Raw genomic sequence first — 25,949 nt, 5'->3', positions numbered from 1 at the left:
CTCACCGTTTTTGACATCAGGTACTTATTCGACGATTGAAAATGTGCGGAACTGTCACCTGGAACAGGGATTACTTTGTTTCATGGTTTCAAGAGATGGTAACAGTTAGATTCTAACTGTTAGAAGGAGGTCAAAGGGGCTTTCTTGTATTGAACTGAAATCCAAATGGCTGAGTGTCTTACTCCTGCACAGAACTGGGGGAATCCACACCCTCGGAGAAACATCTAGAAGATGTGGCCAATTCCATTCAGTCACGAAAGTGTTTCTTGTAAATCCATTGTGACCAAGAATTCACCTGGAAATAGTTCCTCTTTTCATTAACATTCAAATACATGTGAAGCTCTTATCGTGTGCCTGTAAATAAAATGGTGAACAAGGCCGAGAAACAGAAGCTACATTTTTCTAGAGCTTTCTGGTATGTTAATGAACAATCAAGCAAATATCTGTCTCTCTCCCTCGTTGGCTGTAGGCTGCAGGAGGGCAGAAGCCATGTCTTTGCTCCCAATTGTCTACACTGTGCCTAGAACATGGTAGGCACTGAAGTATCTGTTGTTCCCGCCCTAACGCTTCACTTGGTGAATCCCTAGAGGAGCTGGGACATGGCCAGGGAGGGTGAAATATGATAAGTAAGAGGAAAGCACAGCTCAGAGTTGACAGGGACCCCACGTGCAAGAACTGAGACTCACAATGGATTTACCAACTCCTTGGCTAATGCATTTAATCTTTCTTGACCCTGAAGCTGAAAGCAAGTGAAGGCAAAGAGGCAGCCTAAGTCAGCATCAGGCTGCTGTGTTTCCAATTTATCACCAAAGTTGTTTAGATCAGCTGATTAAATCCCAGAGGGGTCTGGGATATGTAGTCTGAGAAGTATTCCTGGATGCCATGCTTAAACTGTGGCACAATAAAATCAAAGTTACAACGCAGAGGTGTGGATATGTGGTGCTGAAGCTCTCTCAGGAGGAAGAAGTCCTTTCAATGGGGAGCTTCTGGGATGCATTTGCAGCAGTTGTATTTGATTTATAAAAAATATAGTTTTCCCAGAAGTTTTGAAGAATGATAATTTAAAAAAATAACAAGTCAAGGTCAAGGGCATTCTACACCCTGGGGACCCATTCAATCTTGTTCCTTTTCTAACTTCTCTGGAAATAGTTCCTCTTTTCATACAGAGGCCCACAAGAGGGTGCTACACTCCTTTTAGACCTACCTTCTTGTATCAGCCCGAAGGCCACAGGGAGCTACAAAACCATCATAAAAATAAGACAGAAAGTGCTGATTTCACACCGGTGATGACAGCCAATGAGTAATCTAAAGTAACCCAGGTAAAGGACTCTGAGGACATTAAATGTTATCATTTATCATTCTCACTTCAACAATCTTGATAAATCAGATTAATCTCATGTTCTCAGTACTTACCTCATTCCTAGTCAATAACACTACGTTTATTGTGTTTTTACTGTATTTGCCAGATACTAGGTACTATTATCACCATTTTACAGATGAGGAAAGTGAGGCACAGAGATTTGCACTAAGTGCTAGATATGGATCTCAACCCTAGTCGGTAGATTCTACTGGATTATTATTTTTTATTTTCTTAAATTCTATCTTCTGTAATATATATGCCCACTAACATTTATAATTTAAAACCAGCATACACTCTAAAGGGAGAAGATATTCACTGATGCAAAGGTACAGTCTATATATATAAAAAGCCAGCGACTGCAATGCCATAACAACCATAATGACCATAGTGACTGGTCGCTATGATGCCCTCTGTGGCCAGCGAACCAGCCTGATCAGTACATATGTCTCCTTTTTTTCCCCATTGATCCAAGAGCTCTCAGTTATTCTTCTCAAAAGTATCCTTTAATAAGTACTGCCCACTACGGGACTCTCCCACCCTGATCAAGAGCGTGCTGGCCGGCCAACCACCCATGGCCTCTCCCCCAGGCTTCTGGCCCCCAATTGGCACCCCCCACCTCATTTGGGGGTGGGTCCAGCCGGCCCATTGCCCACAGCCCCTCCCCATGGCTGGCCACACCCCAAATCGGCCCCCCAATCCCAATCAGGTGGGGCCCACCAGAAAATCGCCCGCAGCCCCTCCACCCAGCCAGCCAACCTCCAGCCATCTCCTCCTCCCGACAGGCCCAGCCTTGATCCGCCCCAATTGGGCTGGGTCAGCGGACCCCACCTGTGCATGAATTCGTGCACTAGGCCTCTAGTGTATCTTATAAGCAAGAGACTGTACATCCAGAACTACAGTGCCTTTCACAGAGTTGAAAGTTACCTTAGCCGAAACCAGTTTGGCTCAGTGGATAGAGCGTCGGCCTGCAGACTGGGGGGTCCCGGGTTCGATTCCGGTCAAGGGCATGTACATTGGTTGCGGGCACATCCCCGGTGGGGGGTGTGCAGGAGGCAGCTGGTCGATGTTTCTAACTCTGTATCCCTCTTCCTTCCTCTCTGTGAAAGACCAGTAAAATATATATTTTTTTTAAAAAGTTACCTCAATTACATCCAGTTCATTGAGTGCAGGGAGTTACTTGACCAGCGTAACCATGAGTCCATCCTGTCTTTCATCTTCACCTTTCTTATCTCTTTGTGTACTGGAACTTCCCCTCAGCTTATAAATATGGTGTCTTCTGAATCTTAACGGCAGAACTCCAAACCCCCCATGACCCCTTTGTTCCTCTCCAGCTATCATCTGATCTTTCTCTGCCTCACACAAATGTCTCAAATGACATGTTCCCTTCCTCAGCTTCTTTCACTGACTCAGTGTTGTCTCCTTGGCAACACTGCCTTTTTTTAAGGAGGCACTCAATAAATATTTATCGAAGGAATCTATTGCTTTACCTTCACTATTTTTCCAAAATGATTCTCAGTAAGGTTACTTCCCAATCACCAAATCCACTGGGCATTTGAAGATGTCTATTTTTCTGAACCTTTTTTCACTTAATAATGTTGTTCCTTAAAACATTTTGTGCTCAACATTTTCTCTACTAGGCTTCTGTGACACTACTTTTTTTTTAGTTCTCCTCATAATTTTCTGCTGCTGTTATGTTTCTATTGGGGTTTTTCTTACTCCCATCTACTCCTTAAATGTTTCTCAGAATTTCCCTTTAACCTATTGTTCTTGTTCTACACTCATATGTCTCGAAGTGTGTTCCCTGAACAAGTGGCATCAGCATCAACTGGAAACTTGTTAGAATTCTGTTCAGTTCTTTGGCACTCACCTACTGAATATAGACCTCTGAAAAATTCAACACCCATTTAATATTTTTTAAAATTAGGAGCTTCCTGAACTTGACAAAGTTTTCAGCAAAACTTAAGGCATAGATTACAGAAAATCTTTTGGCAAACATCAGTTTTAATGTTGGGACATTAGAATCAGTTGCCTTATAGTTAGGAATAAAACAACTATAGCCTGGCTGGTGTGGCTCCGTGGTTGAGTGTTGATCTATGAACCTGGAGGTCACAGTTCAATTTCTGGTCAGTGTTGCCAGTTCGATCCCCAGTAGGGTGCATTCAGGAGGCAGCCGATCAATGATTCTCTCTCATCATTGATGTTTCTATCCCTCTCTCTCTCTCCTTTCCTCTCTAAAATCAATAAAAATATTTTTAAAAGAAATAAGACAACTATACCCACTATTTCCACCATTAATCAACATTATAGTGGGTTTTAGCTACTAGTAAGACCAGAAAAAGCAATAAGTGGGTAACTATTGGAAAATGACATTACAGTATCATTATTTGCTTGTGATTTTATTATCTACTGAAAATAATCCAAACTAGAATTAATAAGGGAATTCAGCAAAGAGGTCTGTAGAAGAGCAACATATCTATATCAATAACTTTCATATATATGAGAAATACCAATTTTAGGATCCAGGAATAAAGAGCCCATTGATAATAGCAGCAAAACTTTATAAAATTTCCATGAGCACACACATTGCAAGCTCGTTGTGGAGATCTTATAAAAGTTTCCTGAGAAGAGCAAAGAAGACTTCACTAAACAGACAAGTATACTCAATTCATGAATGAAGAGATCTAATATTCTAAAAATATTCTTTCTCCCTAACTCAATCACTTTAATGCAATCCAATACAAACTTTAATTTTCCCTGGAACTTCATACTTCATAGAGAGGAATAAATGTGCAATAATAGCCCACACTGTTATTTTTTTTTTAAGAAAGAAAAATGGAAGGGGGATACTTGTTCTATCTGATATTAAGACAGGTTATAAAACTAATAACGAAAACAATTAAATTGGTGTCAAAAATGGGTATTTAGGTCAACAAAACAGAATAAAAAGTCAAAGAAACAGAATAAAGAGTCCCATGCATATATGGGAATTTAGTATAAAAAAGGAATAACATCTGAAAACTATAGGTAGAAAATGAATTAGTCAAGAAAGGGTTTGAAAATATATGGTTTGGCAGCAATCAGCTATCCTTATAAAATTATATCCCTACTTCTTTTTTAAATATATTTTTATTGAGCCGAAACAGGTTTGGCTCAGTGGATAGAGCCTCGGTCTGCAGACTGAAGGGTCCCAGGTTCATTTCCGGTCAGGGGCATGTACATTGGTTGCGGGCACATCCCCAGTAGGGGGTGTGCAGGAGGTGGCTGGTCGATGTTTCTCTCTCATCTTTGTTTCTAGCTCTCTATCCCTCTCCCTTCCACTCTATAAAAAATCAACAAAATATATTAAAAAATATATATTTTTTTTATTGATTTCAGAGAAGAAGGGGGAAGGATAGAGAGATAGAAACATCAATGATGAGAAAGAATCATTGATTGGCTGCCTCCTGCATGCCCCACACTGGGGATGGAGCCCACAACCCGGGCACGTGCCTTGACCAGGAATCAAACAGTGACCTCCTGATTCATAGGTTGCCACTCAACCACTGAGCCACGCCAGCCAGGCTATCTTCCTACTTCTTATCATACATATCAATAAATTCCAGATGGGGTTTAAAATAATGCAAAAACAAAACAAACATATTTAAGAAAAAAATATTTAAAAAATTTTCCTTATGTCTCTATTAGTCAGGATTCTTGATTCTAACAGAACCAATAAAAACCAATCCTGATTAAGTTAGGCAGAACAATTAATTTATGGGCAGGAGACAGTAACTTAATAAATGGAAATGTCAAGAACCACAAGTCTTTCTTAAAATGGAAGACCTATCAAAGAAAAGTCATAAATTTGTGTATAAATGTGTAAGGAACTTCTAGAATGCATCAGGAATATGATTTGTTACAGCCACTTTGGAGGGCAATCTAGCAGCATCTAGTAAAGCTGTGCCTACCTTATGATCTAGTAAGTTCCACCTCTTAGTATCCACTTGGAGAAATATACACACTTGTGCCCAAGGAGACGTGATTAAGAGTGGGCATTGCAGTCTTTTCTGTAATTCTGAGAAACTGGAACAACCTAAAAGTCTGTCAATCATGGAAGAGAGAAAAACAAAATATCAGGTAGCTGATAAAAGGAATATGACATTATAGATAGACTGAGAAGTCCTACTGAGTGGGAAGGAAGGGAAGCAAGATGCAGAATAATACAAGCAGCATTATGTTATTTATGGGAGGAAACAGAATGTTACAGCAAAAAAATTTTTTTTAAGATTTAGAGGAGGCTGAAATGGATAAATAGTAAGATTTCAGCTATGTCTGTAATGTTCTAATTAAAAAAAAAAGATATTAGGCATCTTGAGAGGAGGAACCAAGATGGCGGCATAGTTAAACAACTAATCTGCTGCCGCACACAACAATTTCAAAAATACAACTAAAAGACAAAAACGTCTACCACCCAGAACCACGGGAAAGCTGGCTGAGTGGAAGATTTACAACTAAGAAGAGAAAGAAGCACAATCGCTGAAAAGCTGAGGTACGGAGGCACGCGAATCGGGCCGGCGGCGGGCGGCTGGGTGCGCGGCTTTTCTTCAACCCGCAGGGAGACAAGCTCCCGATCACTCTGAAATCCAGTTTCTGGGGACACTCGGGGGACCCAGGCACCTACGGGGAGAAGCTGGACTCTCGGCCATCGGGTCGGAAAGTGAGAGTGACTTTTGCAGTGGTGCGCCCAGCAATCATTGTTTATTGCGCTGGAGCGCGGGGCGCAGGGACTTGGAAATGTGGAAAGGCAGAGACGGCTGACGGCAGCCATCGCCGTTGGCCACGCCCCAGCCTAGTGACGCCCTGAGACCCCACCCAGCCCTGAGGCCCTGCCCTGAGGCCCCGCCCCGCACATTCTACAAACCCGCCCCGGCTCCACACAGCGGCTTTTGCATATAAATGGCCTGTTCTGGAGCAGCTTAACCAACTGCAGCTCCAGTCAGACTTCTCCAAAACCGCCCAAGCAAAGGAGGAGAAAACTAGCCCTTGCTGTAGCTCCTGCTGGGGGACACACAGTACACAAGGGTACACCAAGAGTGTCCACCTCAAGTAACTGGGAGGCTGACCCGTTGAACCAATAGGACACCTAGTACACAAAACTACCCTACCAACTTAGGGAAGCAGAGAATATGAGAAGGCAAGGAAACAGATCACAAACCAAAGAAATGGAGGAGAACAAGCGACTGGACATAGAGTTCAAAACCACGGTTATAAGGTTTTTCAAGAATTTCATGGAAAAGGCCGATAAATTCAATGAGGTCCAACTAGAAATTAAACATACACTGACTGAGATAAAAAATATTATACAGAGACCTAACAGCAGACTAGAGGATTGCAAGCATCAACTCAAAGATTTGGAATACAAAGAGGCCAAGGACATGCCTCCAGAGAAGCATGAAGAGAAGAGAATTCAGAAAGTTGAAGATAGTGTAAGAAGCCTCTGGGACAACTTCAAGCGAACCAACATCAGAATTATGGGGGTACCAGAAGAAGAGAGAGAGCAAGATGCTGAAAACCTATTTGAAGAAATAATGAACGAAAACTTCCCCCACCTGATGAAAGAAATAGACTTACAAGTCCAGGAAGCACACAGAACCCCAAACAAAAGGAATCCAAAGAGGACCACACCAAGACACATCATAATTAAAATGCCAAGAGCAAAAGACAAAGAGAGAATCTTACAAGCAGCAAGAGAAAAACAGTTAGTTACCTACAAGGGAGCTCCCATACGATTATCAGCTAATTTCTCAACAGAAACCATGCAGGCCAGACGGGAGTGGCAAGAAATATTCAAAGTGATGAATAGCAGGAACCTACAACCAAGACTACTCTACCCAGCAAAGTTATCATTCAGAATTGAAGGGCAGATAAAGAGCTTCACAGATAAGAAAAAGCTAAAGGAGTTCATCACCACCAAACCAGCATTATATGAAATGCTGAAAGGTATTCTTTAAAAAGAGGAAAAAGAAGAAGAAAGATAAAAATTATGAACAACAAATACATATCTATCAACAAGTGAATCTAAAAGTCAAGTGAATTAAAAATCTGAGGAACAGAATAAACTGGTGAACATAATAGAATCAGAGGCATAGAATGGGAGTGGATTGATAATTCTCAGGGGGAAAGGGGTGTCTGTGTGGGGAGTATGGGAAGAGACTGGACAAAAATCATACACCTATGGATAAGGACAGCGGGGGGGGGGGAGGTAAGGGAAGAGGGAGAGAGGGGGGGTAGGAACTGGGTGGTGGGGAGATATGTGGGGAAAAAGGAGAAACAATTGTAAACTGAACAATAAAGATTCATTAAAAAAAAAAAAAGATATTAGGTATTTGACAATTAAAGAGAAATGAGAGTGGACACAGGGCTTGTATGGTCTGCCCCCCTGACAACCTTTGTTTAGCCTCCCCTGGCACCATGTTCCTCTTCTCAGAGTTTTATCTAGATTTGATTCTCAATGCCACAAGACCATTGCACTTGATGCTTTCTCAGTCCAGAATTTTGCCCCTTTCTCTGATCTAGTTTACACTCATCAATCCTTTGGATTTCAGTGAGAAAACCACTTCCTCAAGAATGTTTTCTTGGGCCCTGTTGGTGTGGCTCAATTGGTTGGGCATCGTCCTGGGTACCAAAAGGTTGCCAGGTCGATTCCTGGTCAAGACACAGCCCCAGTAGGGGGCATGCAGGAGGCAGCTGATGGATGTTTCTCTCCCCCTCCCTTCCACTCTATCTAAAAATCAATAAAAATATTTTATTTTTTAAAAGAATGTTTTCTTGGGACCTCTGACCTAGGGGTCATGCTCCTGTCCTTTGGAGAGCTACCTTCGAACATGATTATGTAAACTATGTGATTATGTTACTAACTCCAGCTCTATGAGAAACAGTGTCCTGCTTGCTCCCCATTGTGTCTGAACACCCCACTTCATGTCTGGCACAGAACAACCATTCAAGAACTTTTTGTTGGGAGCATTAAAGACTGAGGGCTAGAGAAATCTGTGCACTTTCCTAAAACAATTGCATCATGAGACCTCAAACTTCACACACCCCAAGCCATTGTCACTCCCTTCTACAACTGTAGCCTCCTCCCAGGTTCCCTACTCCTAGCTGTTTAAGCTTGAAACCATCCAGGATGATTCCCGATTCTTCACCTTTCAGATCCAGTCTCTTCACCTGTAGGTTCTACTTCTCTCCACGCCCACAGCCATTTGCAGAGTGTCTCCCATCCACTCTCATCCCCAGCCTAACCTTTCCACCGAGCTCCCAGAGCCATCAACTTTTAAAACGTGAATGTAACTGTGACCCTCATCTGTTTGTCATTCAGCATGTTTGTAATATTGCTTCAGCATCTGGCTTTCCTTGAGAGTGACCAATGATCCCCGTTTACCTGAGACAGAGAGATCTCTAGGATGCCAGACTTTCAGTGTCCAAACTGGGAAAATCCAGGCAAGCGGAGATGAATTGGTTACCCTACTCCCCTGCTAAGCTGTTATTACCATGAGGGCAGGGATCATTTGGGGCTTGTTCACTGTCTAGGAGAGTAAGGATTTTTATTTTAAAGTTGTTTTGTGGCTTTGGGAAGTGAATGTAAATACCTTTGTTGGTCCAGTTGTTCTCATAGATTAGTACACAGTAGGTGTCAAAGTACCATTTTTGCAGATAAGAAACTTCACCTAACTGCTGATACCTAAACTGCTTTACGAAATCAGCTAAACCTGACCTCAAGACCCGGGATCTAATTTCTCTGAAAGGAAACTCAACTCTGGGGTAAGTGGCATGGCTTCTAGCAACTGCATTGCACGTAAATCTCTAGATTAGATTACTGTTTTTGGAACTTTCACTGCTATGCACATTGACCCCACGGGAGTATCTATTCTCACAAGCACAGTGGTAGGGTGTGTTGTGGCTGAGAGTGGCTGCTTTGGTGTACCCACAGGTTGAATCTGAACTCTACCACTTAGTGGGCATGTGACCTTGGGCATGTCACTTCTCTGAATCTGTTTCTCATCTATAAAGTATACAGGCTTATGCTTCCTAGTTCAAAGCACTATTTTTTTTTTAAGGCCTGATTCATTCTCTCTCTCTCTCTCTCTCTCTCTCTCTCTCTCTCTCTCTCTATATATATATATATATATATATATTTGTTTTTATTTATTTTTTTTTTTTTTTACAGAGAGGGAGAGGGATAGACAGTTAGAAACATCCATCAGCTGCCTCCTGCACCGCCCCCCCCCCCCCCCCCACTGGGGATGTGCCTGCAACCAAGGTACATGCCCTTGACCGGAATCAAACCTGGGACCCTTCAATCCGCAGGCCGACGCTCTATCCACTGAGCCAAACCGGTTAGGGCTTAAAGCACTATTTGACAAATGAGTCAAAACACTTTATAAATACTAAAAGGCTATCCAGGTATTAAGTTTACAATTCCTAGTCCTCCCCTATTCATTCAATGCAGCCAACATAGATGTATTTCCTTGTTCCATAAAAACCGTGGACCAGGACTAGAGAATTGAGCACAACTAAGGTAGCCTTCAGGTGAATTGAGTGAGTGAAGCCACAGATGGGAGGTATGAGGTTTTCCTTGGAAGGGAAGGAATCAATATTTCCTCTCTAAGCTACTTGGAAGAACCTGTGAATTCCCCAATATAGGCAGACCTTGTTTTACTGTGCTTCCTTCAGTGTGCTTACCTGGCATTGCATTTTTTTTTTTTTACAAATTGAAGGCAAGATGCTCCACCAGCAAAACAGCAGTGACTCCCTTTATGTGGTGGTCTGGAACCAAAGCCACGATATCTCAGGCATGCCTGTAGTGGAGACCTTACTTCACTTTATTTTCTCCACCCCCACAGAATGAATAGAGTTGATTGGCAGAAGATCCAGAACACATACTGCCTTCACACATATTGTTCAAGAGACCAGGCTATTGAGCCCTTTGTCTAAGAAAATTCCCCCAAACCCGTCTTTTTTATTACAGGCACTTCAATAAAACGTTCAGTCTGTGTTACTTAAGTGCATTAAAATGACCAGATAGATTCTCACCGAATTTGGAAAGCATGTTGGGGATGGTTTGCCTTAAAACAGAAACTGTGTGCACATGTGAAATTAACCTCTGAGGGCCCTGGGAGATGTGTCAGGAATTAGGTCGTCTTCAAAGCGGCCCAAGTGATAGATAAAGTGAGCCCTGTGTGTCTTGCCTACGGGAGAAAGATGTCCTACATATCAAGAGGCAATGGCAGAGATAACAAACTGGTTTCAAATCAAAGACTCGAGTGCATTTCAGGAGAAGAGTCTTTTCTGTCCTCAGGTTCAAGATCTTGAGCTGAGAGTCCAGGTAGAAGACACTAGTTAGTTTGTTCTTTATTTTCATTGGAAAGTTACAGGATTATTTATCAACAAAATGACTGTCCAGGACAAAAATATCCAGTGGTTTCTATGTACAGGCGCATCCCGGGGTCCCCACCTCCTGAAGGGCCTCACCCCCAAGGCCTCAGTTGGCTCCTTCCCAGTCCTCTAGGAACCAATCACAGAGACACAGGGGACAAAACCCAGCCTGACCTCGGGACTTGCTTTCACCCCAAAGGGAGGTGGCGTCTGCTGGTGTGGGACCCAGGGCTCGTCTCGGGATAGTGGACGGGAGGTTTTCTTTCCCAGGAACCCACCCTTCTGGACCCCCCTCCCCACCACCTGCCCCAGGCACTCTCTTGGACATTCCTGGGACTATTCGGACAGGCTCACGGGTTCCCACTCTGGTCTTTTTCCTCTCAAGTAGTCATTCTCACACTAGGGCATCTCAGCCTCGCATCCTGGTGGACAAGCATTTGCTCTGTCGCTTTTCTTTTGTTCCTGTTTTTGTACAAAAATGACAATATTCTTGATGGGACCATTTTTTGCCCAAGAAAACCAAAGTGGTTCAACAGGTACAGTTCTGCTGGTCGATCTGCTTCCGGCAGGGCTCCATGGTGACAGCGACGCCCACACCGCTCCGGCCAGATGTCATGCAGGTAACCTCGCTCCAGGTGTCCGTGTCTGGGTCATAACACTCCACGCTGTCCAGGAATGTGTGGCCGTCGTAGCCCCCTGAGGAATAGCAGAGGAGATGGTTATTGCTTCCAAGGGCAAAAGAAAGAAAGAAGAAACCACAAGAAGCCTTCCTATGTGACTTGAGCCAGCCCCCCAAAGACAAGGCTAATTAATTCGTCTTCTCTACCCAGGTCCCCACCCCCAGGGCCTCACCGAGAACATAGATTCTCCCCTGGTGCACAGTAATCCCCAGGGCACTTCGCCGATGCTTCATGGGAGCTACGAAAGTCCACGTTTCTGTCTCCACGTTGTAGCACTCCACACTGTTCAGCTGGTCCTGACCATCGTAGCCTCCAGCAGCATAAATACAGTTGTGCAGGACACAGACTCCTAAACCACAACATGAAGAGAGGGTGACTCCAGGGCCTGGCCTGGGGGGCCCCAGCCACAACCTTCTTAGGGGGCCCTTCCCTCCTCCCTCTCCCAAAGGACCCTTCCAAAACTAAGCCAGGAAAGAGGAACTTGAATTCTATCAGAATCTAGCTCTCCTGTGTGTGCCACAGGGTTATTCAAGATGGAAACAACGGGCTTCACTCAGGCCTGGCCAAGTTTCACTCCCAGGGCTGCGAGGGTGATCCTCCATGGTCCCCTCCCCTCAGCTCTCACCCACCTGCCCCACTTCGGATGGTGTTCATGGGTGTGATCATTCGCCACTCATCTCTCTCTGGATAGTAACATTCGGCTGAGTTGAGTCGGTTCGTCCCGTCAAAGCCCCCAACAGCATAGAGCAGCCGGTTGAGAACAGCCACTCCCACCCCGATTCTTCGAGTCAGCATTGGGGCCACCAAGTGCCACTCATCACGCTCCGGCTCATACCTGCAAGGGCACAATAACAATGACAGCAGCAGTCATAGCTGTCCTCCAAGGAACACTTCCTAAAGCCCAATGTTCTACTAGGTCTAGCTCTTTAATCCTCGCGATTGTTCTCCAAGGGGCAAGTTATCAGTAGCTCCATTTTCCAGATAAGGAAACTGAGGTTCACAGCTGTCATGTGCTCAAGCTTTTACACACACACCTGCTGGACCCTGGTGGCTTCATCATACCACTTCCAAGCCCTGTGCTGAGTCTTATGTGTGCTATCTCACCAATGCCCCAGCCTGGTGGGCAAGGGGTCCTCATTATTGTCACCTCTCTTCAAAGATGATAAGATGGAGGCACAAAGGGGTTAAGTGGTACATCAGGGACATCAAAAAAGCAGTGGAGCTGGGGTCTGACCCAGCCCCCTCAGACACCTGAACCCCAATTCTAACAACTAGGCTACCTCCCAGGATGTTTTTTCTTAAAGTGTGATCTCAGAGAGGGGCCTGGGCAACTCCAGTTCATGCCTGTGCTCCTGGAATAATTAATAGTGTCCTTTTTATTTTTTTTTTCCTCCAAAAAAATAGCCTATTAAGGGTGATGCATCCACCCATCATCCTAGTTGCACACCACAGGCATTAGAAGCCTCTGGGGTATTTGTTTACAATTCCATTCACTCCCCAGCCTTGCTCCAAACCCACCCACCAATGCCAGACCTCCGCAGCTCCAGTAGCAGGCTGGGAAGTTCAACAAGTTCTCCAGGTGAGAACTATATCCTGGATCACACTTCTGGGAGAAGGTGGAGGACTAAACTATGCAAAAATCAAAAGTCCAGTATGTTTGGCCTCTAAACGTAGGGTCACTATGCACAGCAGCGCAGGCTGTGCACTGCACAAGGGCACCACATCTAAGAGGGCACTTCCCACATACCAGACCGCAGACATCTATTACAACAGTTTTTGGGCTGACGACAGTGAGGGGTTACTTTTTAACAAAATTAGCATATTACATCAATTTCAAACTGATGGAACTTTTCCACATCTGCACAAAGGAGCTGTATGGTTTTGTGATGGCCCAGACACATCATCCAAGGTCTCCACTGTCAATCTCCCACGGAGTTTAGCTTTCACTTGAGGTTTCTACTACCTGAGAGCAGGCTGTAGAGATAAGCACTCAGCAATAGGAGGAATCCCCAAATGCCAATGGCTTGGAGCCTGTTAGCTGGGGGACCCTCTGAGCCCACCCCTTCGGGCCCTGCTACTCACCTCTCCACACTGTTGTGGTGGATGCATCCATGGGAGCCACCAACGGCATAGATGTGCCCATCGATGACCCCTACCCCAATTCGGTTGCGTGGGACACTCATGGGGGCACAAGGTGACCACTGGTTGGTCATGGGGTTGTAGCAGTCCAGGGCGCTGGAGTCGGTGTTGCCATCAGGCGAGTTGTTCCGGCCGCCCACGGCATACAGCAGCCCACCCACCACGCAGCCTGCCAGGCCACTCCGAGGCACCTGCAGGTCTGCCAACCGGAGCCATGTGCCATCGGTGGGGTTGTAGGCCTCCAGGTAGCTGAGTGACTGGCGGAAATAGCCACCAGCCGTGTAGATGAGCCGGCCCACCTTGGGCGCCCGGCAGGGCATCACCTGTGTGGGCTTGTGCAGGGTGAGCTCCTGGAAGATCTTGACCAGGTAGTCCTTGCAGCGGGAGTCTGATTGCAAGATCTCACACTTCTGCAGCTGCATCTGCAGGAAGTGGGGCGTCAGCGAGTGGCAGCGCACGGCCCGCAGCAGCGCCTGTACATAGAAGCGTCGGTGCTCACAGTCGTACTTGACCCAGTTGATACAGGCGTGGAAGACCTCAGACTCGCAGCGCACATTCAGATCATCCCGGCTGATGAGGGTCACCAGCTGGCAGTGGGACAGGTTGAAGAACTCCTCTTGCTTGGCCACCTGCAAGGGTGTTAGTGTGACAGGCTGACTCCTGTGTCTCCCCCCAATGCCTCAACTGGAGTATGACCACAAGGGACAACACCACCACGGACAAGTCACTCAACCTGCCTCTGACAATCTCAGTTTCCTCATCTGTAAAATGGGAATTTGAATAGTATGAACTCATTGATTGCGAGGACTAAATGAGTTAATACCATGTGCCAGGCATGTAGTACATAAGTACTCAGGTAAACGGGCAAAGACATAATGTACCGTGTATCTTTTTGTATCATTTTTTTGTTTGAACTATAAGAACATTACCTTTAAAAAATTTTTTATTGATTGCTTTTTAGAGAGAGAGGAGAGAGAGAGAGAGAGAGCGAGAGAGAGGGAGACATTGATTTGTTGCTCAGCTTATTTATGCATTCATTCACTGGTTGGTTCTTGTATGTGCCCTGACAGGGGATCAAACCCACAACCTTGGCATATGGGGACAAAGCTCTAACCAACTGAGCTACCTGGCCAGGGCTACCTTTTTTTTTTTTTTTAATGATATTACTTTTTCAAAAGGGCATATTTACTAAAAAGGAAAAAATAGCCCTAGCCGGTTTGACTTAGTGGATAGAGCGTCGGCCTGCAGACTGAAGGGTCCCAGGTTCAATTCCGGTCAAGGGCACATGCCCGGGTTTGGGGCTCAATCCCCAGTAGGGGGCATGCAGGAGGCAGCCGATCAAAGATTCTCTCATCATTGATGTTTCTAGCTCTCCCTCCTCTCCCTTTCTCTCTGAAATCAATAAAAATATTTTTTAAAGGAAAAAATAATAGCAATAGAATATTCTAGAAAAAAAAGGCTCTGAAGAAAGCAACCTGAGTTGTAATTTTGGCTCCCTACTTTCTAACTGGATGACTTTGGGCAAATATCTGAAACGTTCCATGCCTTCGTTATCCTCCTCTATAAAGGGGATTATATCAGTAGCTCATAATGGGGCTGCTCCTAGGACATACAGGGCCCTGGGGCAAATCCTTCCTGTCAGGCACTGGTCTATAAAAATAGACCCCACATCAGCAGGTTACCACTGTTCAGGTGCTCCAAGCCCAGGCAATCCCTTCAACAAACACCGTGCAGGGCAGGGGAAAGCCTGTTTGCAGACTGCCCTTCTGGAAGCTGTGAGTCCTAGGACTAATGTCAGATCCTCGGGACAACTGGTCAACCCCACATGTGGTGTAGAGGGAAGAAGAGAAATGGTGACCAGAGTAGTCTCTACCCCAGCTGGTCCCAGCCACTGAAGGAGGATTTTGAATACTTTTAGAAAAGCCCTCCAAAGCATACTTCCTCTTGGGATAGTTAAGAAGATTCAGTGATTTAAAGGATGGAAATCACTTAGAACAGAGGCTGGCCCACAGCAAAGACACAAGCACTTACTATTTCTGCTTTCAAAACTTCCTCCACTTAAAAATGAAAACGAAACCAAGAACTTAGGATGACACTGCGTGGACCAAAGAAAACACGTCTAAGGGTCACATTTGCAGTCAGCAGCATGTCATGGGTCTTCAGTAAATATTTGCTGACTGCCTGAAATGTCAGGCCCTGCTCTGCACACACCAGGGTTGAGCTGCTGTCATGTTTGCTGCAATCTATCCCCACGCTGGACCCGAGAAACCAGGGAGCCCAGATACCCATGAAGGTCTCACTTGCCTCAGCTGTTCCCCAGAGTGGCCCTAGATGTGCAGACTAGAAGCTCAGAGCTCGGCTCTTCTCCAGCTGCTTGCCTTCACCCCTCATATCTCAAGGAAGAGAGTGACGGACCACCCCTGGTCCCTGGTCCTTCTGATACCACCCCAAGCCTTGCTCCATGTCCCGTCCCCTCACTCACCTCCCCGAAGTGCATGTAGATATACTCCCGGGCACGCTGGTGAAGCTCAGCACAGCCAATCTGCTCAGCGAAGTTGGCGATGCCGATGGCATTGCTGGGGTCCAGCTGCTGCACCAGAAAGTCACTGCAGGCACGGACGACGCTGTCGATCTGGTACATGACGGCACCGTTCATGACATGGAGCACACACTTCTCACCCATGGAGATAGAGGCTGTATAGGCAAACTCGATGAGACGCTCCATGACCTTGGGATGGATGCCCTCGATGGATACCACCTCCATACCCTGCTCCCGCAGCCCGTTGGTGAACATGGCCTTGAAGACAGGGCTGGATGAGGCCAGAACCACCTTGTGGGCCATGAACTGTGCAGCCGGTGCATCCTGGTACTTGACCTGAAGTGTGACATCGCACAGCTGCTGGCTGAGCCGCAGTTCATTCATGATTCCGAAGGCCTGCTTGGTGTGGTCCTCCAGCGTGTAGCTGAAAGTGCGGTTGCCATGCTGGGAGGGTGTCACCTCAGCCTTGCACTCGGTGGAGGCGTACATCACTGTGTCCCCTGAACCCTCAGGGCGCTGCGACCTCAGGGGCAGAAATCGGGCGTGGACCCCAGCCCCGCTAGGCCTGGGTTCCGGCTGCATGGGGTTCCAGGTGACAAGGGACAACACCACCACTGACACTCAGGGGCCTGGAGGAGGGAGAGCACAGGGCTGGGGACAGGGCCTGGGGACAGGCCTCCTTTTTAAAAATAAAGCGACTCCTAGACCAGTTTTCCTTGACAAGCCCAGGTGAAGCAGCATCCATTTGTTCTTGCTAAATGTCCCATAGCCTCACCAGCCCACAGGTCCATCTTAAAACATGTCAGATGATGTCCCTCCCCTGCTCAGAATCCCCCAACTCCCTATAGCATGAGTAAAACCAAATGGCCTGCAAAGCCCTCCACAGTCAGCCCCTGTCCTCTTCCCTTTGCTCACTCTGTTCCAGCGGTTTACTGGCCCTTCCCTTCCTAGATCATGTCCAGCTCACTGTTTCATTCATTTCACCAACATTTATTGAGCAGCTACTGTGTGTCAGGCACTGTTCTAGGCACCGAGGACATAGCAGTGACAAAGACAGACATAAACTGTGCTGGAGTTGACACCTGGGGAGGAAATGGCCATAAATAAAATAAACAAGACTTGAGTAGAAACTGGCGTCATGTAGAAAATGATAACAGCATTGACAGTGTGACTTGGGGGCAGTTACTTTAAATTGGGTGGTCCAGGCCTCTGTTAGAGCTGAGACAAAAAGAATGAATATATGAAAGCTGGTGGGAGAGGGGGGAGAGTTAGTTTTCCAGGTGAGGGAACAGCAATGCAAAGGCTCAAAGGCAGAATGAGAGAGACAACCTGGAGAATCAGGGAAGAGTGTAATGACTACAGAAAGGAGGATTTTCTGGAGTCTGGAAAGCCAGGGCATGAGTTGTGTTCTGAAAGGTCCTGCTTGGGAGACCTCCAAGAGGCTCCCCGGGTTCTCCATCTTATCTTTCTGGGGCTCAGCTCAGATTCACCTCCTGTTTTTATTTCCATTGCCGCCCTTGTCAAGAACTGAAATGAGCTTCTTGGCTTGCTTGTGGAGGGGCGGCCCATCCCTCTGACCCTCAGCCCCAGCGCTTCAGAAGGCAGGGAGCCCTGTGTAGGTCAGGGTTACACCACCTTCTCCTGTGCCTCCCCCCCACGTCCAGCCTGGAACGTGACAAGGCGCAGGGGTCAGCAAGCTGTGGCTGGCTGGCTGCCCACTCCACTGTGCCTACGGGGCACCTCCTCCACGCTTCAGTTTCCACTGGGCCCAGGGCGCCGCCGGGCACCTCTCCCCGGCCAAGGCCCCTGGCCTGTCTCTTGGTCTGTGGCCAATCGGTCCACGGTGCCCCCTGGGCCCTGGGCCCTCACAAACGCTAGGGGGGGGGGGGGGGGGGGGAGGCCGGGACGGGACTGCGCATGCCCCGCAGGAGCCGCCACCGAAGCCCAGAGAAGGGAGGAAGTGACCCCACCGCGGCCTCGCGACTGCCTACCCCAGGGCGCAGATCAAGCCCCCCAACGCCCCGGGGTCCCCGCGCCTCTGTCGGAGCGGCGCTCCCAGGGCCTCTCGTCCGGCTCGCGTCTCTCCCGGGCAACCCCGCGAGTCGCGCCGTCCAACAAAAGGATAGGACTCGAGCCGCGCCCTCCTGGCCCTCCGCCGGGCCGCGGGGACCCCGAGCGACCGGGCCAGCGGGGCCGCGTCTCCCGGCCCCCCCGCACGGCCGCAGAGGCGCTCCCGGCCCGCCGCGCCCGCAGCCCGGGCGCAGGCCGCTCACTCACCCCGCCATGGCCGCGCTCGGGCTCCGCCTCCGTCGCCCAGGCCCGGGCGCCTCCATCGCAGCGCGGGGGGAGGCGGCGCGCGGTCACCGTGACTAAGCAGAGCGGGCGGCGGCGGTGTCAGAATAAAAGTCCCCGCGGCTGGGCCGGCCCAGGGCCGCCTCCCCCTCCCCTGCCCCGCCGCCGCCGTCGCCAGGCGGCACGTCCCCAGCGCGGCCGTCACGGCGTCCATCCCCGCGGCCAGCGGCGGGTGAGGGGCCGCGGCCCTCGGCGCACCCCGCCGCGTGGTCAGCGCCGCGGGGATGAGAGTTCCCGGCTCGAGGCCGGGCGAGCCCTGCCGGCACCTGGACACCCCCCCTGTCGCCGCTGCGGGCGCGCTCACCTCGGCCCCCGCGAGGCCTCGCGAACGCTTGCTGCGGGGCGGGGATGCCCAGCACGTGGCGGCGGCTCCGGGCGCCGAGGGGTGGCGGCCGGGCCGGGGGCGGCTCCCACCCAACCTTCACCGTCGGGGACCCAGGAGCCCCTCCGCTGTCGGGGGACCTCGGCTCCGGGTCTGCGGGGTCGCGGCCGTCGGGTTGGGGCAAGACTGAGGACGCCCGGGAGGGAGGCGGGGAGAGGGCGCGGCAGGGAAGGAGCCGAGATTCCCCGCCCTTCCCTCCCCTCAGGTGCCCGGAGCGCTGGGACAGGATCAGGCACCGGCGATGGCGCGGGGCCAGGAGGGCCTGTCCCCGTTACCCCTTCAACTGTTCCTTCCTCGCCCTGTTTGGTCGTCTCAGCGCGGAGCTGCTTACAGCACCAGCCCTTCTCCCTTTAACTAGGCCTCACGGCCCAGCGGCTGCAGGATCCAGCTAGAAATATCTATCTGGCTGGGTTTCCTTGTCTTTACATTTCAGTTACCTCCAATCTGGAGGCGCGTGGTCAGCGCCAGCGGGGGTTCAAACCCCAGCTCTGCCGCCCCCTGGCTCTGTGCGGTGGGACTGTAGCTTGACTCTCCAGGCTTCAGCTTCCTCCCTGTGAAATGATATGCGAATACTAGCGCCCAGCAGATGTTAACTATTGTTATTTTTTTCATGCTGTTTATATAAAGTTAAATTTTAAGTAAGTGGATTTAAGGTTTTTTATTTTTATTTACTTTTTTATATTTTTATTGAGTTCAGAGAGGACGGGAGAGGGAAAGAGATAGCAATATCAATGATGAGAATCATTGATTGGCTGCCTCTTGCACACCCCCTACTGGGCATGTGCTCTGACCGGGAATCTAATGGGTGACCTCCTGGTTCATTGGTCGATGATCAACTACTGAGCCACGCCAGCTGAGCGATTTAAGTTTTTTGAAACATGAAACTAAGTGAATAGCCCTGGCTGTCTGGCTCAGTGGATAGAGCATCCGCCTGTGGACTGAAGGGTCCCAGGTTCCATTCCTGGTCAGGGCACATGCCTAGGTTGTGGGCTTGGTCCCATTAGGGGTCATGCAGGAGGCAGCTGATCAATGATTCTTTCTCATCACTATTTCTGTCTCTCTCCCTCTACCTTTCTTTCTAAAATCAATAAAAATAAAAATATATTTTAAAAAAACTAAGTGAATAATGAGAACACTAGGCTGAACATACATTAGTCTAAGAAAGGATTCCTCCAGCCTCCAGAGTGAATTTGGAGGATTTGACGTCCTTGTTTGGGGTCTGTGATTAAACCCACTAGGAGGATGGGGTGGGGTGCCCCCCCCCTCCCACAACCTCCCAGTTACATGAATCTCCTAGGATCCCTAGGGTCCTAGTGCAGTAAGTAGTGGCACATCCATGCTGGAAAATACTGTTGTCAGCGAAAAGGAGTAAGACATTTGCTGTATGAATATTTACCTCAATATTTCAAAATGGTGTGTGTGTTTAAGAACAAGTGCTGCCCTGACCGGTTTGGCTCAGTGGATAGAGCATTGGCCTGCAGACTCAAGGGTCCCAGGTTCGATTCCCGTCAAGAGCATGTACTTTGGTTGCGGGTACCTTGGTTGCGGGCACATATCCAGTAGGAGGTGTGCAGGAGGCAGCTGATCAATGTTTCTCTCTCATCGATGTTTCTAACTCTCTATCCCTCTCCCTTCCTCTCTGTGAAAAATCAATAAAATATATATTTTTTAAAAAGAACAAGTGCTATGAATGGGATTGATTAGGCTTAAATTAGGTCATGGGGAGGAGGCTCCCATGAGGGGATTAGTGCCCTTATAAGAAGAGACACCAGAAAGCTCCTTGAGAGCACACAGCCAGAAGGCAACTCTCTGCTGGCCCGGAAGAGAGTCCTCACCAGCACCCAACCACACTGCACCCTCCTCTTGGACCCCCAGCCTCCAACTGTGAGAAATAAATGTCTATTGTCTCAAGCCACCCTGGCTATGGTGTCTGTTATGGCAGCCTGAGTGGACTAAGGCAGCCAGACAACAAAATCTGTAGATGGGCAACAGTTTCCAAGATCTACTAGTAAGAGAACAAAACAAGACACAGAGCAGTGCTAAAATTGTGTAAAAAGAGAGAAGATGTATTTACATTTCAGCTCATTTATTCACAGATAGCTCTGGAAGTTTCCCAGGAACCCCCACAGTGATCATGGCCAACGAGGTAACTAGTACTTTTTGAATTTTGTAAAATGTGAACAAGCAAATAAATCTGCCATCACATCGTTAAACAACTGAACAAAGGGGTGAGCGCCAGGCTCCCCTGGAAAATTGAAGGAGCCCGGGGTGAGGAGTGTTAGGCTGGGTTGGGAATTGGGTCCAGTCCTGAGACCGTGACCCCAGGCTTGAGTGTGCTTGTGTTCCAAGAAATAGGTTCGTTTCCTGTGTGCGTGGCCTGTTGGGAGGGCCTGAGCGTGGCTGGCAGAGACTCAGGCCCCCTAGGCTGGGTCAGTGCCCCCAAAACACACTTTGCAGCTGCCTGCAGTTCCGCTGTCTCCCGACAGGAGGCGTGTGGCAGTCTGAGCCCCAAGTTCCCCGCTCGGCCCCCACCTCACCGGAGTCAGGAATGCGCCTGGGGACAGCCAGGGACCTTGGCCAGCCGTCTGGAGCCTTTTATGGGCACAAACGGGGCTTTGGAATTGCCCCCCATTCCGGAGGAGCCAGAGACTCAGCCTGCACCTTTGCAGGCCTAGGAGCCTGACAGCTTGGGCGAGTGCAAGGTACTCACTGCTTAGAGTTTCCTCACCTATAAAAGGGGGTGGGGAAACTCACCTTGCAAGGTTGCAGTAAGGGTGAAAGGGTGTGTCCTGGGCCTACCACTGTGGGATGACCAGCCAGGCACAATAAGCTGCAATTGGTCTTACTTTATTACATTTTTATGAAGGGTCTGACACACGCTCAAATCCTGTTTCAGTTAAAAATTGGCTGAGTCTCCCAGCGTCAGATTGTAGGGTGCCCTGTCTTTGGTGTTCTCGCCTCTAAGCTGGAGAGCTGTCCTTGACTCCTTTCTCACTCCCACACTCAATTCCTCAGTAATTCTGTCCGCTGTTTCCAAAATCTATCCAGAATCCACACGGTCTGAGTCTCCGTCATCACTCTCCTTGGCCCGTGCAGCCACCACCTTGTTCTTGCAGCTACCACCTTTGCCTCACACAGAGATCCGTGGACTCCGGAACCAAGACAAGTCCTTCCCTTATCTAGAACTCTCCATGGCTCCCACCTCACTTAGAGCAGAAGTACCGTCCTCCCCTGAGCCCACAGACCTTGAGTGATCTGGCCAGTCATCTCCCTGCCTTTGTCTTCTCCCTCTCACTCCCACCGCTGCTCCAGCAACACCTGAACCCCTGCTTGTCATGGAACCCAGACACACTGTGGCCTCGGGGCCCTGGCACCTGCTGTTCCCTCACAGGAAACGCTCTGCTTCGTGTGTTCCAGGACAGTCATGTCTCAGTTCACATCACATGTCACCACCTCTGCAGAGAGGCCTCCTCTGGCACCATCACATCACTGTATTGTCACTGGAACTATCTCCATTATTTCTTCGCTCCGTTATCTCCTGTGCCCCACCAGAACGTCAATTCCACAAAGACAGTGATTTTTGTCAGTTTTGTTCACTGTTGTGGGGTTTAGCACCAGCCAATAAAATACCTCTCCCTGCGTCTTCTTTCTCCACCATCTTCGGCTGGTTTTCCTATAAAGTCCATTATTAAAAAAGAAAAAGTCTGCAAAAACAGCTCTTAGGAAGGGCAATGGCCGGTCAGAGGGGGTCATTCTGCAGCTGGTGCAGGTACCAGGGTCCCTGGGGCTGTGGGTGCGCCGGTGGAGAGGCTTATGTCCAGCCCGTCCCGCTGGGGCAACGAGCGCTCTGAGCGGCTGGAGCTGCCATCTAGGCTGGGGGGCAGCCAGTGGTGCAGGCCGTCCGAAGCCCCAGCGGCGCTCACGGATCGCTGGGAGGCTCCCAAGCCTCGGCCACGGGGGCGCCGGCCGCAGCAGACGAGGCGCAGGAGCGCGTGGCGCAGGTCGCGGTTGGTGAGCGTGTAGATGATGGGGTTCAGAAGAGAGTTGGCCATGGCCAGGCCCAGGAAGGGGTCGGCCTGCAGGAGCACGGGGCAGGCGCGCGCCGGGCACGCCACGTCGAGCAAGAGCAGCAGGAAGAGGGGGCCCCAACACGCCACAAAGGCCAGGAGCACTATGCTGAGAGTGCGCAACAGAGCCAGAGAGCGCGGCGCGCGGCGTGCCCGGCTCGAGGAGCCCCTAGCCGCTCGAAGGCGCCGCGCGTTGGCGCGCACCTGGCAGTAGATGCGCGCGTAGAGCGCACAGATGGCAGCCAGGATGCCAAGGAAGGCGAGCACGCAGAAGAGCACGTAGGCCTTGGCGTAGAGCGGCAGGACGGTGGAGCAGGCGTCCAGGCGGCCCAGGCAATTCCAGCCCATCGCTGGCAGTAGCCCGAGGATCAGCGACAGGCCCCAGGCGGCGGCCGCCAGGGCCAGCGTGCGCCCCCTTCGGGCTGCGGGCGCGGGTCCCCGGCGCGCCATGGTGAGGCTGCGCTCCAGCGCGATGGCCAGGAGGCTCAGCACCGAGGCGGCGAGCGCCACAAAGACGCCGCCCTCTCTTGCGAACCAGAGCGTGGGCGACAGGCGCAGCGTGAGCGGCCCGGACAGCAGGATGTTGGCGGCGTAGGCAGCGCCCGCCAGTAGGTCAGACAATGTGAGGCTGCCCAGAAGCAGGAACATGGGCGCATGAAAGCGCGGGTGGCGTCCGAGCACGAACAGCACAGCCAAGTTCTCCAGCACGATGAGCGCGCACACGGCCAGGCACACGGCGGCGTCGGCGCGCAGCCCCGCGCCGGGCTGGTAGCGGGCGCCGCGGAGCTTGCCGGTGTAGTTGTAGTGCAGGACGATGACCTCGCTCACCGGCGCAGGCCGCAGCAGCCCCGACTCCATGGGCCACCGCCCCGAGGCTGCGGAGAGGCGGTGCAGTGTCAGGCTGGGCGCGAACCATCCTCGCTGCCTGTGGAGGCGGGCATGGGCCTCGCAGGACTGGGAAAGGGGCCCTAACCCCCTCCCCTCCACCTCCCAGGTACACTGGGGAGCAGGGGGAGTTCCGGGTGGAAGGGGGATGGCCATGGTGACAGGCCAGCACAGAAATAATAATAGGGAACAGGGTGACACAGCCCCACCGTTCCTGAGGGATACACTCATAACTCACACATCATCGGGATAACCAGAGGCATGTTCAGTCATAAAGAGACAGAATGCACACAAATACAGCCACGCATAGGAAGGGACACACGAATACAGTGACACGCCGACAAGAATCTATGCACAGGCACAAACTAGGGCAAAAAGGGTCAGACCCCACCAGGAAAACACAAACACACATTCATCCATAGACAAAGCAACACAAGGCAGAGGCACACAGCAGTACCAACAGCCACGTGCAGACAGGGTCTCACGCCCAGTCACACAGGCCACAATTTCACAACCTCCACCCATGCTCAGCCTGGAGCCCTGAGCTCCGCAGTCTACACGTCGTGCTGCACACAGGGCTTTTTCCTGCCCTTTCACCCACCGCAAACACCCGTGAGAACGCTGAACCTATCGGCCCATTGCACAGAGACAGAGCCCGAGGGCAACCGCCAGGCTCCACACTGCACGGATGGGCTCTAGCTGACAGGCACACTGTCATTAAAGCATGATGATCCCCTTGCGACCGTGCCCTTGCGTCCCCTGGACAACTCTCGCCGTAGCCCCATTTACAGACGAAGACACGGAGGCTGAAAGAAGCACCTCGCAGACAAACAGACACACTGGTGCTCATGTCCCCACACACACAGCCACGCAGAAACAGCTACACCATCGCGCAGCTCCCATTTAACAGACGAGAAAACTAAGGCCTGGGGCGGGGAACCGACTTATTTGGACCTGGCTGGATGGAATGCCTGTCAGACGGCTTCAGTTGGACACCGGGAAGCAGGCACAAACACAGACCCACAGAGAGTGTGGGGCAGGGGCATCCAATACACGCAGACACGGGTCGCCCTTTCTCTGATGGGGCCTCTGCACACAGGCTCACAGCCTCCGCACCTCCCGCCTGGCCTCGGCGGGCCGGGCAGCAGTCCTCGGGGAGGGAAACTTGCCGTGGGGTGGCCAGAGAGGACAAGGCCTGAGGGTTCCGGGCGCCCCCACCCCCAGCCCGCGCCAGCATCCACACAACTCCACCGGCAGAGTCGCTGGCTCTCTCCGCCTCCAGGAGAGGCCCGGGAACTCCAAGTAAGGGGACCCGGGTGGTGGCCAGGGCAACCTTTCCGGGCCAGACCAAGCCATGCGCGTCCCCAGGACCCGGCGCTGTACACTCACCCTGCGCCTTGTCCGTGCGCCCCCCGCAGTCGCGCAGCCTGGAGCCCAGAGTTCGGGTGCCGCTCGTGGGGGCGGGACTGAAGATGGCTGGCGGAAAGGGGGTGGGGGGGAGACTGGCCCTCAACGCCGAGCTGAGGCGGTCGCCAGCAATTGCCCCGCCCCTTGGGCTGCCAGCCTGTGCCATCCGCTGCAGCATCAGAGCGCGCCCCGGCGGCGACTGGCACCGGCGAGCCCTCGGCTGCCCCTTCCGGACCTGGGACGCTCAGGGACGCTCCGTCGCGGTGGGAGGACCTGGAGACCCTGGAGCGGGGAGGGTTCCCAGCGGGGCGGCTGCAGCCTGAGCCTCTTCTCACCCCCCCTCGTCCCCAGTCACCACAGCAGAGGGATCCCATCTGTGGTTGGGTTCCTGGGCACTGGTCCCTCCCCATTTTCCGCTTACCTTCCAACTGAGCCTCTAGGACTGCACCCCAAGAACGCCGGGTCGGGGAGGGACTCGGGCAACGTGGCTTAGGAAGGGTCTCCTGCGGGGCGGCAGTAGCCTGAACCCCCGTCCCGGCAGCTCCCAGTATCCTCGCCCCCACCTCGGGCTTGGGCGACAGCGGGAGGGCAGCTGTCAGCGGGAGGGATTCTTGTGGGAACATCCGGCCCCTCACCCCTATAAGGAGGATGTGGATCGCGCGCCCCCCTGGTTATTCCATTCCCTCACCCTCTTTTTCCTAAGTATGGGACTTACTTATCTATGGTT

The 25,949-nt window shown here is 50.6% G+C and overlaps 2 protein-coding genes and 1 long non-coding RNA gene across 5 annotated transcripts; 1 reads left to right on the top strand and 2 right to left on the bottom strand.

Annotated features, from left to right (window-relative positions):
* Positions 1–10,372, top strand: LOC129149412 (uncharacterized). Its single transcript, XR_008556306.1, has 3 exons — positions 1–1,319; positions 9,050–9,157; positions 10,240–10,372. It is a non-coding gene; the product is annotated as an uncharacterized LOC129149412 (long non-coding RNA).
* A 352-nt stretch (positions 10,373–10,724) lies between these two features.
* KEAP1 (kelch like ECH associated protein 1) lies at positions 10,725–18,979 on the bottom strand. 3 transcript variants are annotated; one of them, XM_054717441.1, is made up of 6 exons: positions 18,786–18,979; positions 16,073–16,758; positions 13,534–14,219; positions 12,081–12,286; positions 11,624–11,800; positions 10,725–11,467 (listed from the first exon to the last, which is right to left on the bottom strand). In XM_054717441.1, the coding sequence occupies exons 2-6, from the start codon at positions 16,709–16,711 to the stop codon at positions 11,301–11,303; spliced, it is 1,875 nt and encodes a 624-aa protein (XP_054573416.1). In that variant the 5' UTR covers positions 16,712–16,758; positions 18,786–18,979; the 3' UTR covers positions 10,725–11,300. The 3 variants fall into 3 exon arrangements, with proteins under 3 accessions (XP_054573416.1, XP_054573415.1, XP_054573417.1); XM_054717440.1 differs by lacking the exon at positions 18,786–18,979 and adding an exon at positions 18,407–18,486; XM_054717442.1 differs by lacking the exon at positions 18,786–18,979 and adding an exon at positions 18,121–18,398.
* Positions 18,980–21,005: 2,026 nt separating this feature from the next.
* Positions 21,006–23,899, bottom strand: S1PR5 (sphingosine-1-phosphate receptor 5). Its single transcript, XM_054717443.1, has one exon. It carries the CDS (start codon positions 23,786–23,788, stop codon positions 22,613–22,615), a length of 1,176 nt encoding a protein of 391 aa, XP_054573418.1. The 5' UTR covers positions 23,789–23,899; the 3' UTR covers positions 21,006–22,612.
* Between the last annotated feature and the right edge of the window lie 2,050 nt (positions 23,900–25,949).

The sequence above is a fragment of the Eptesicus fuscus genome, chromosome 6 (genome assembly GCF_027574615.1).
Source record: "Eptesicus fuscus isolate TK198812 chromosome 6, DD_ASM_mEF_20220401, whole genome shotgun sequence".
NCBI classification, from domain to species: Eukaryota; Metazoa; Chordata; class Mammalia; order Chiroptera; family Vespertilionidae; genus Eptesicus; species Eptesicus fuscus.
The sequence above is the reverse complement of the archived record's forward strand: the minus strand, read 5'-3'. Positions and strand labels throughout refer to the sequence as shown.

Coding starts and splice junctions, on each gene's coding strand:
- S1PR5 (XM_054717443.1), bottom strand. CDS start 23,788: ATGGAGTCGGGGCTGCTGCGGCCTGCGCCGGTGAGCGAGGTCATCGTC.
- KEAP1 (XM_054717441.1), bottom strand. CDS start 16,711: ATGCAGCCGGAACCCAGGCCTAGCGGGGCTGGGGTCCACGCCCGATTT. Junction 11,801..12,080: donor CACCATCCGAAGTGGGGCAG/GTGGGTGAGAGC, acceptor GTTGTGGTTTAG/GAGTCTGTGTCCTGCACAAC. Junction 11,468..11,623: donor GGGGAGAATCTATGTTCTCG/GTGAGGCCCTGG, acceptor GCTATTCCTCAG/GGGGCTACGACGGCCACACA.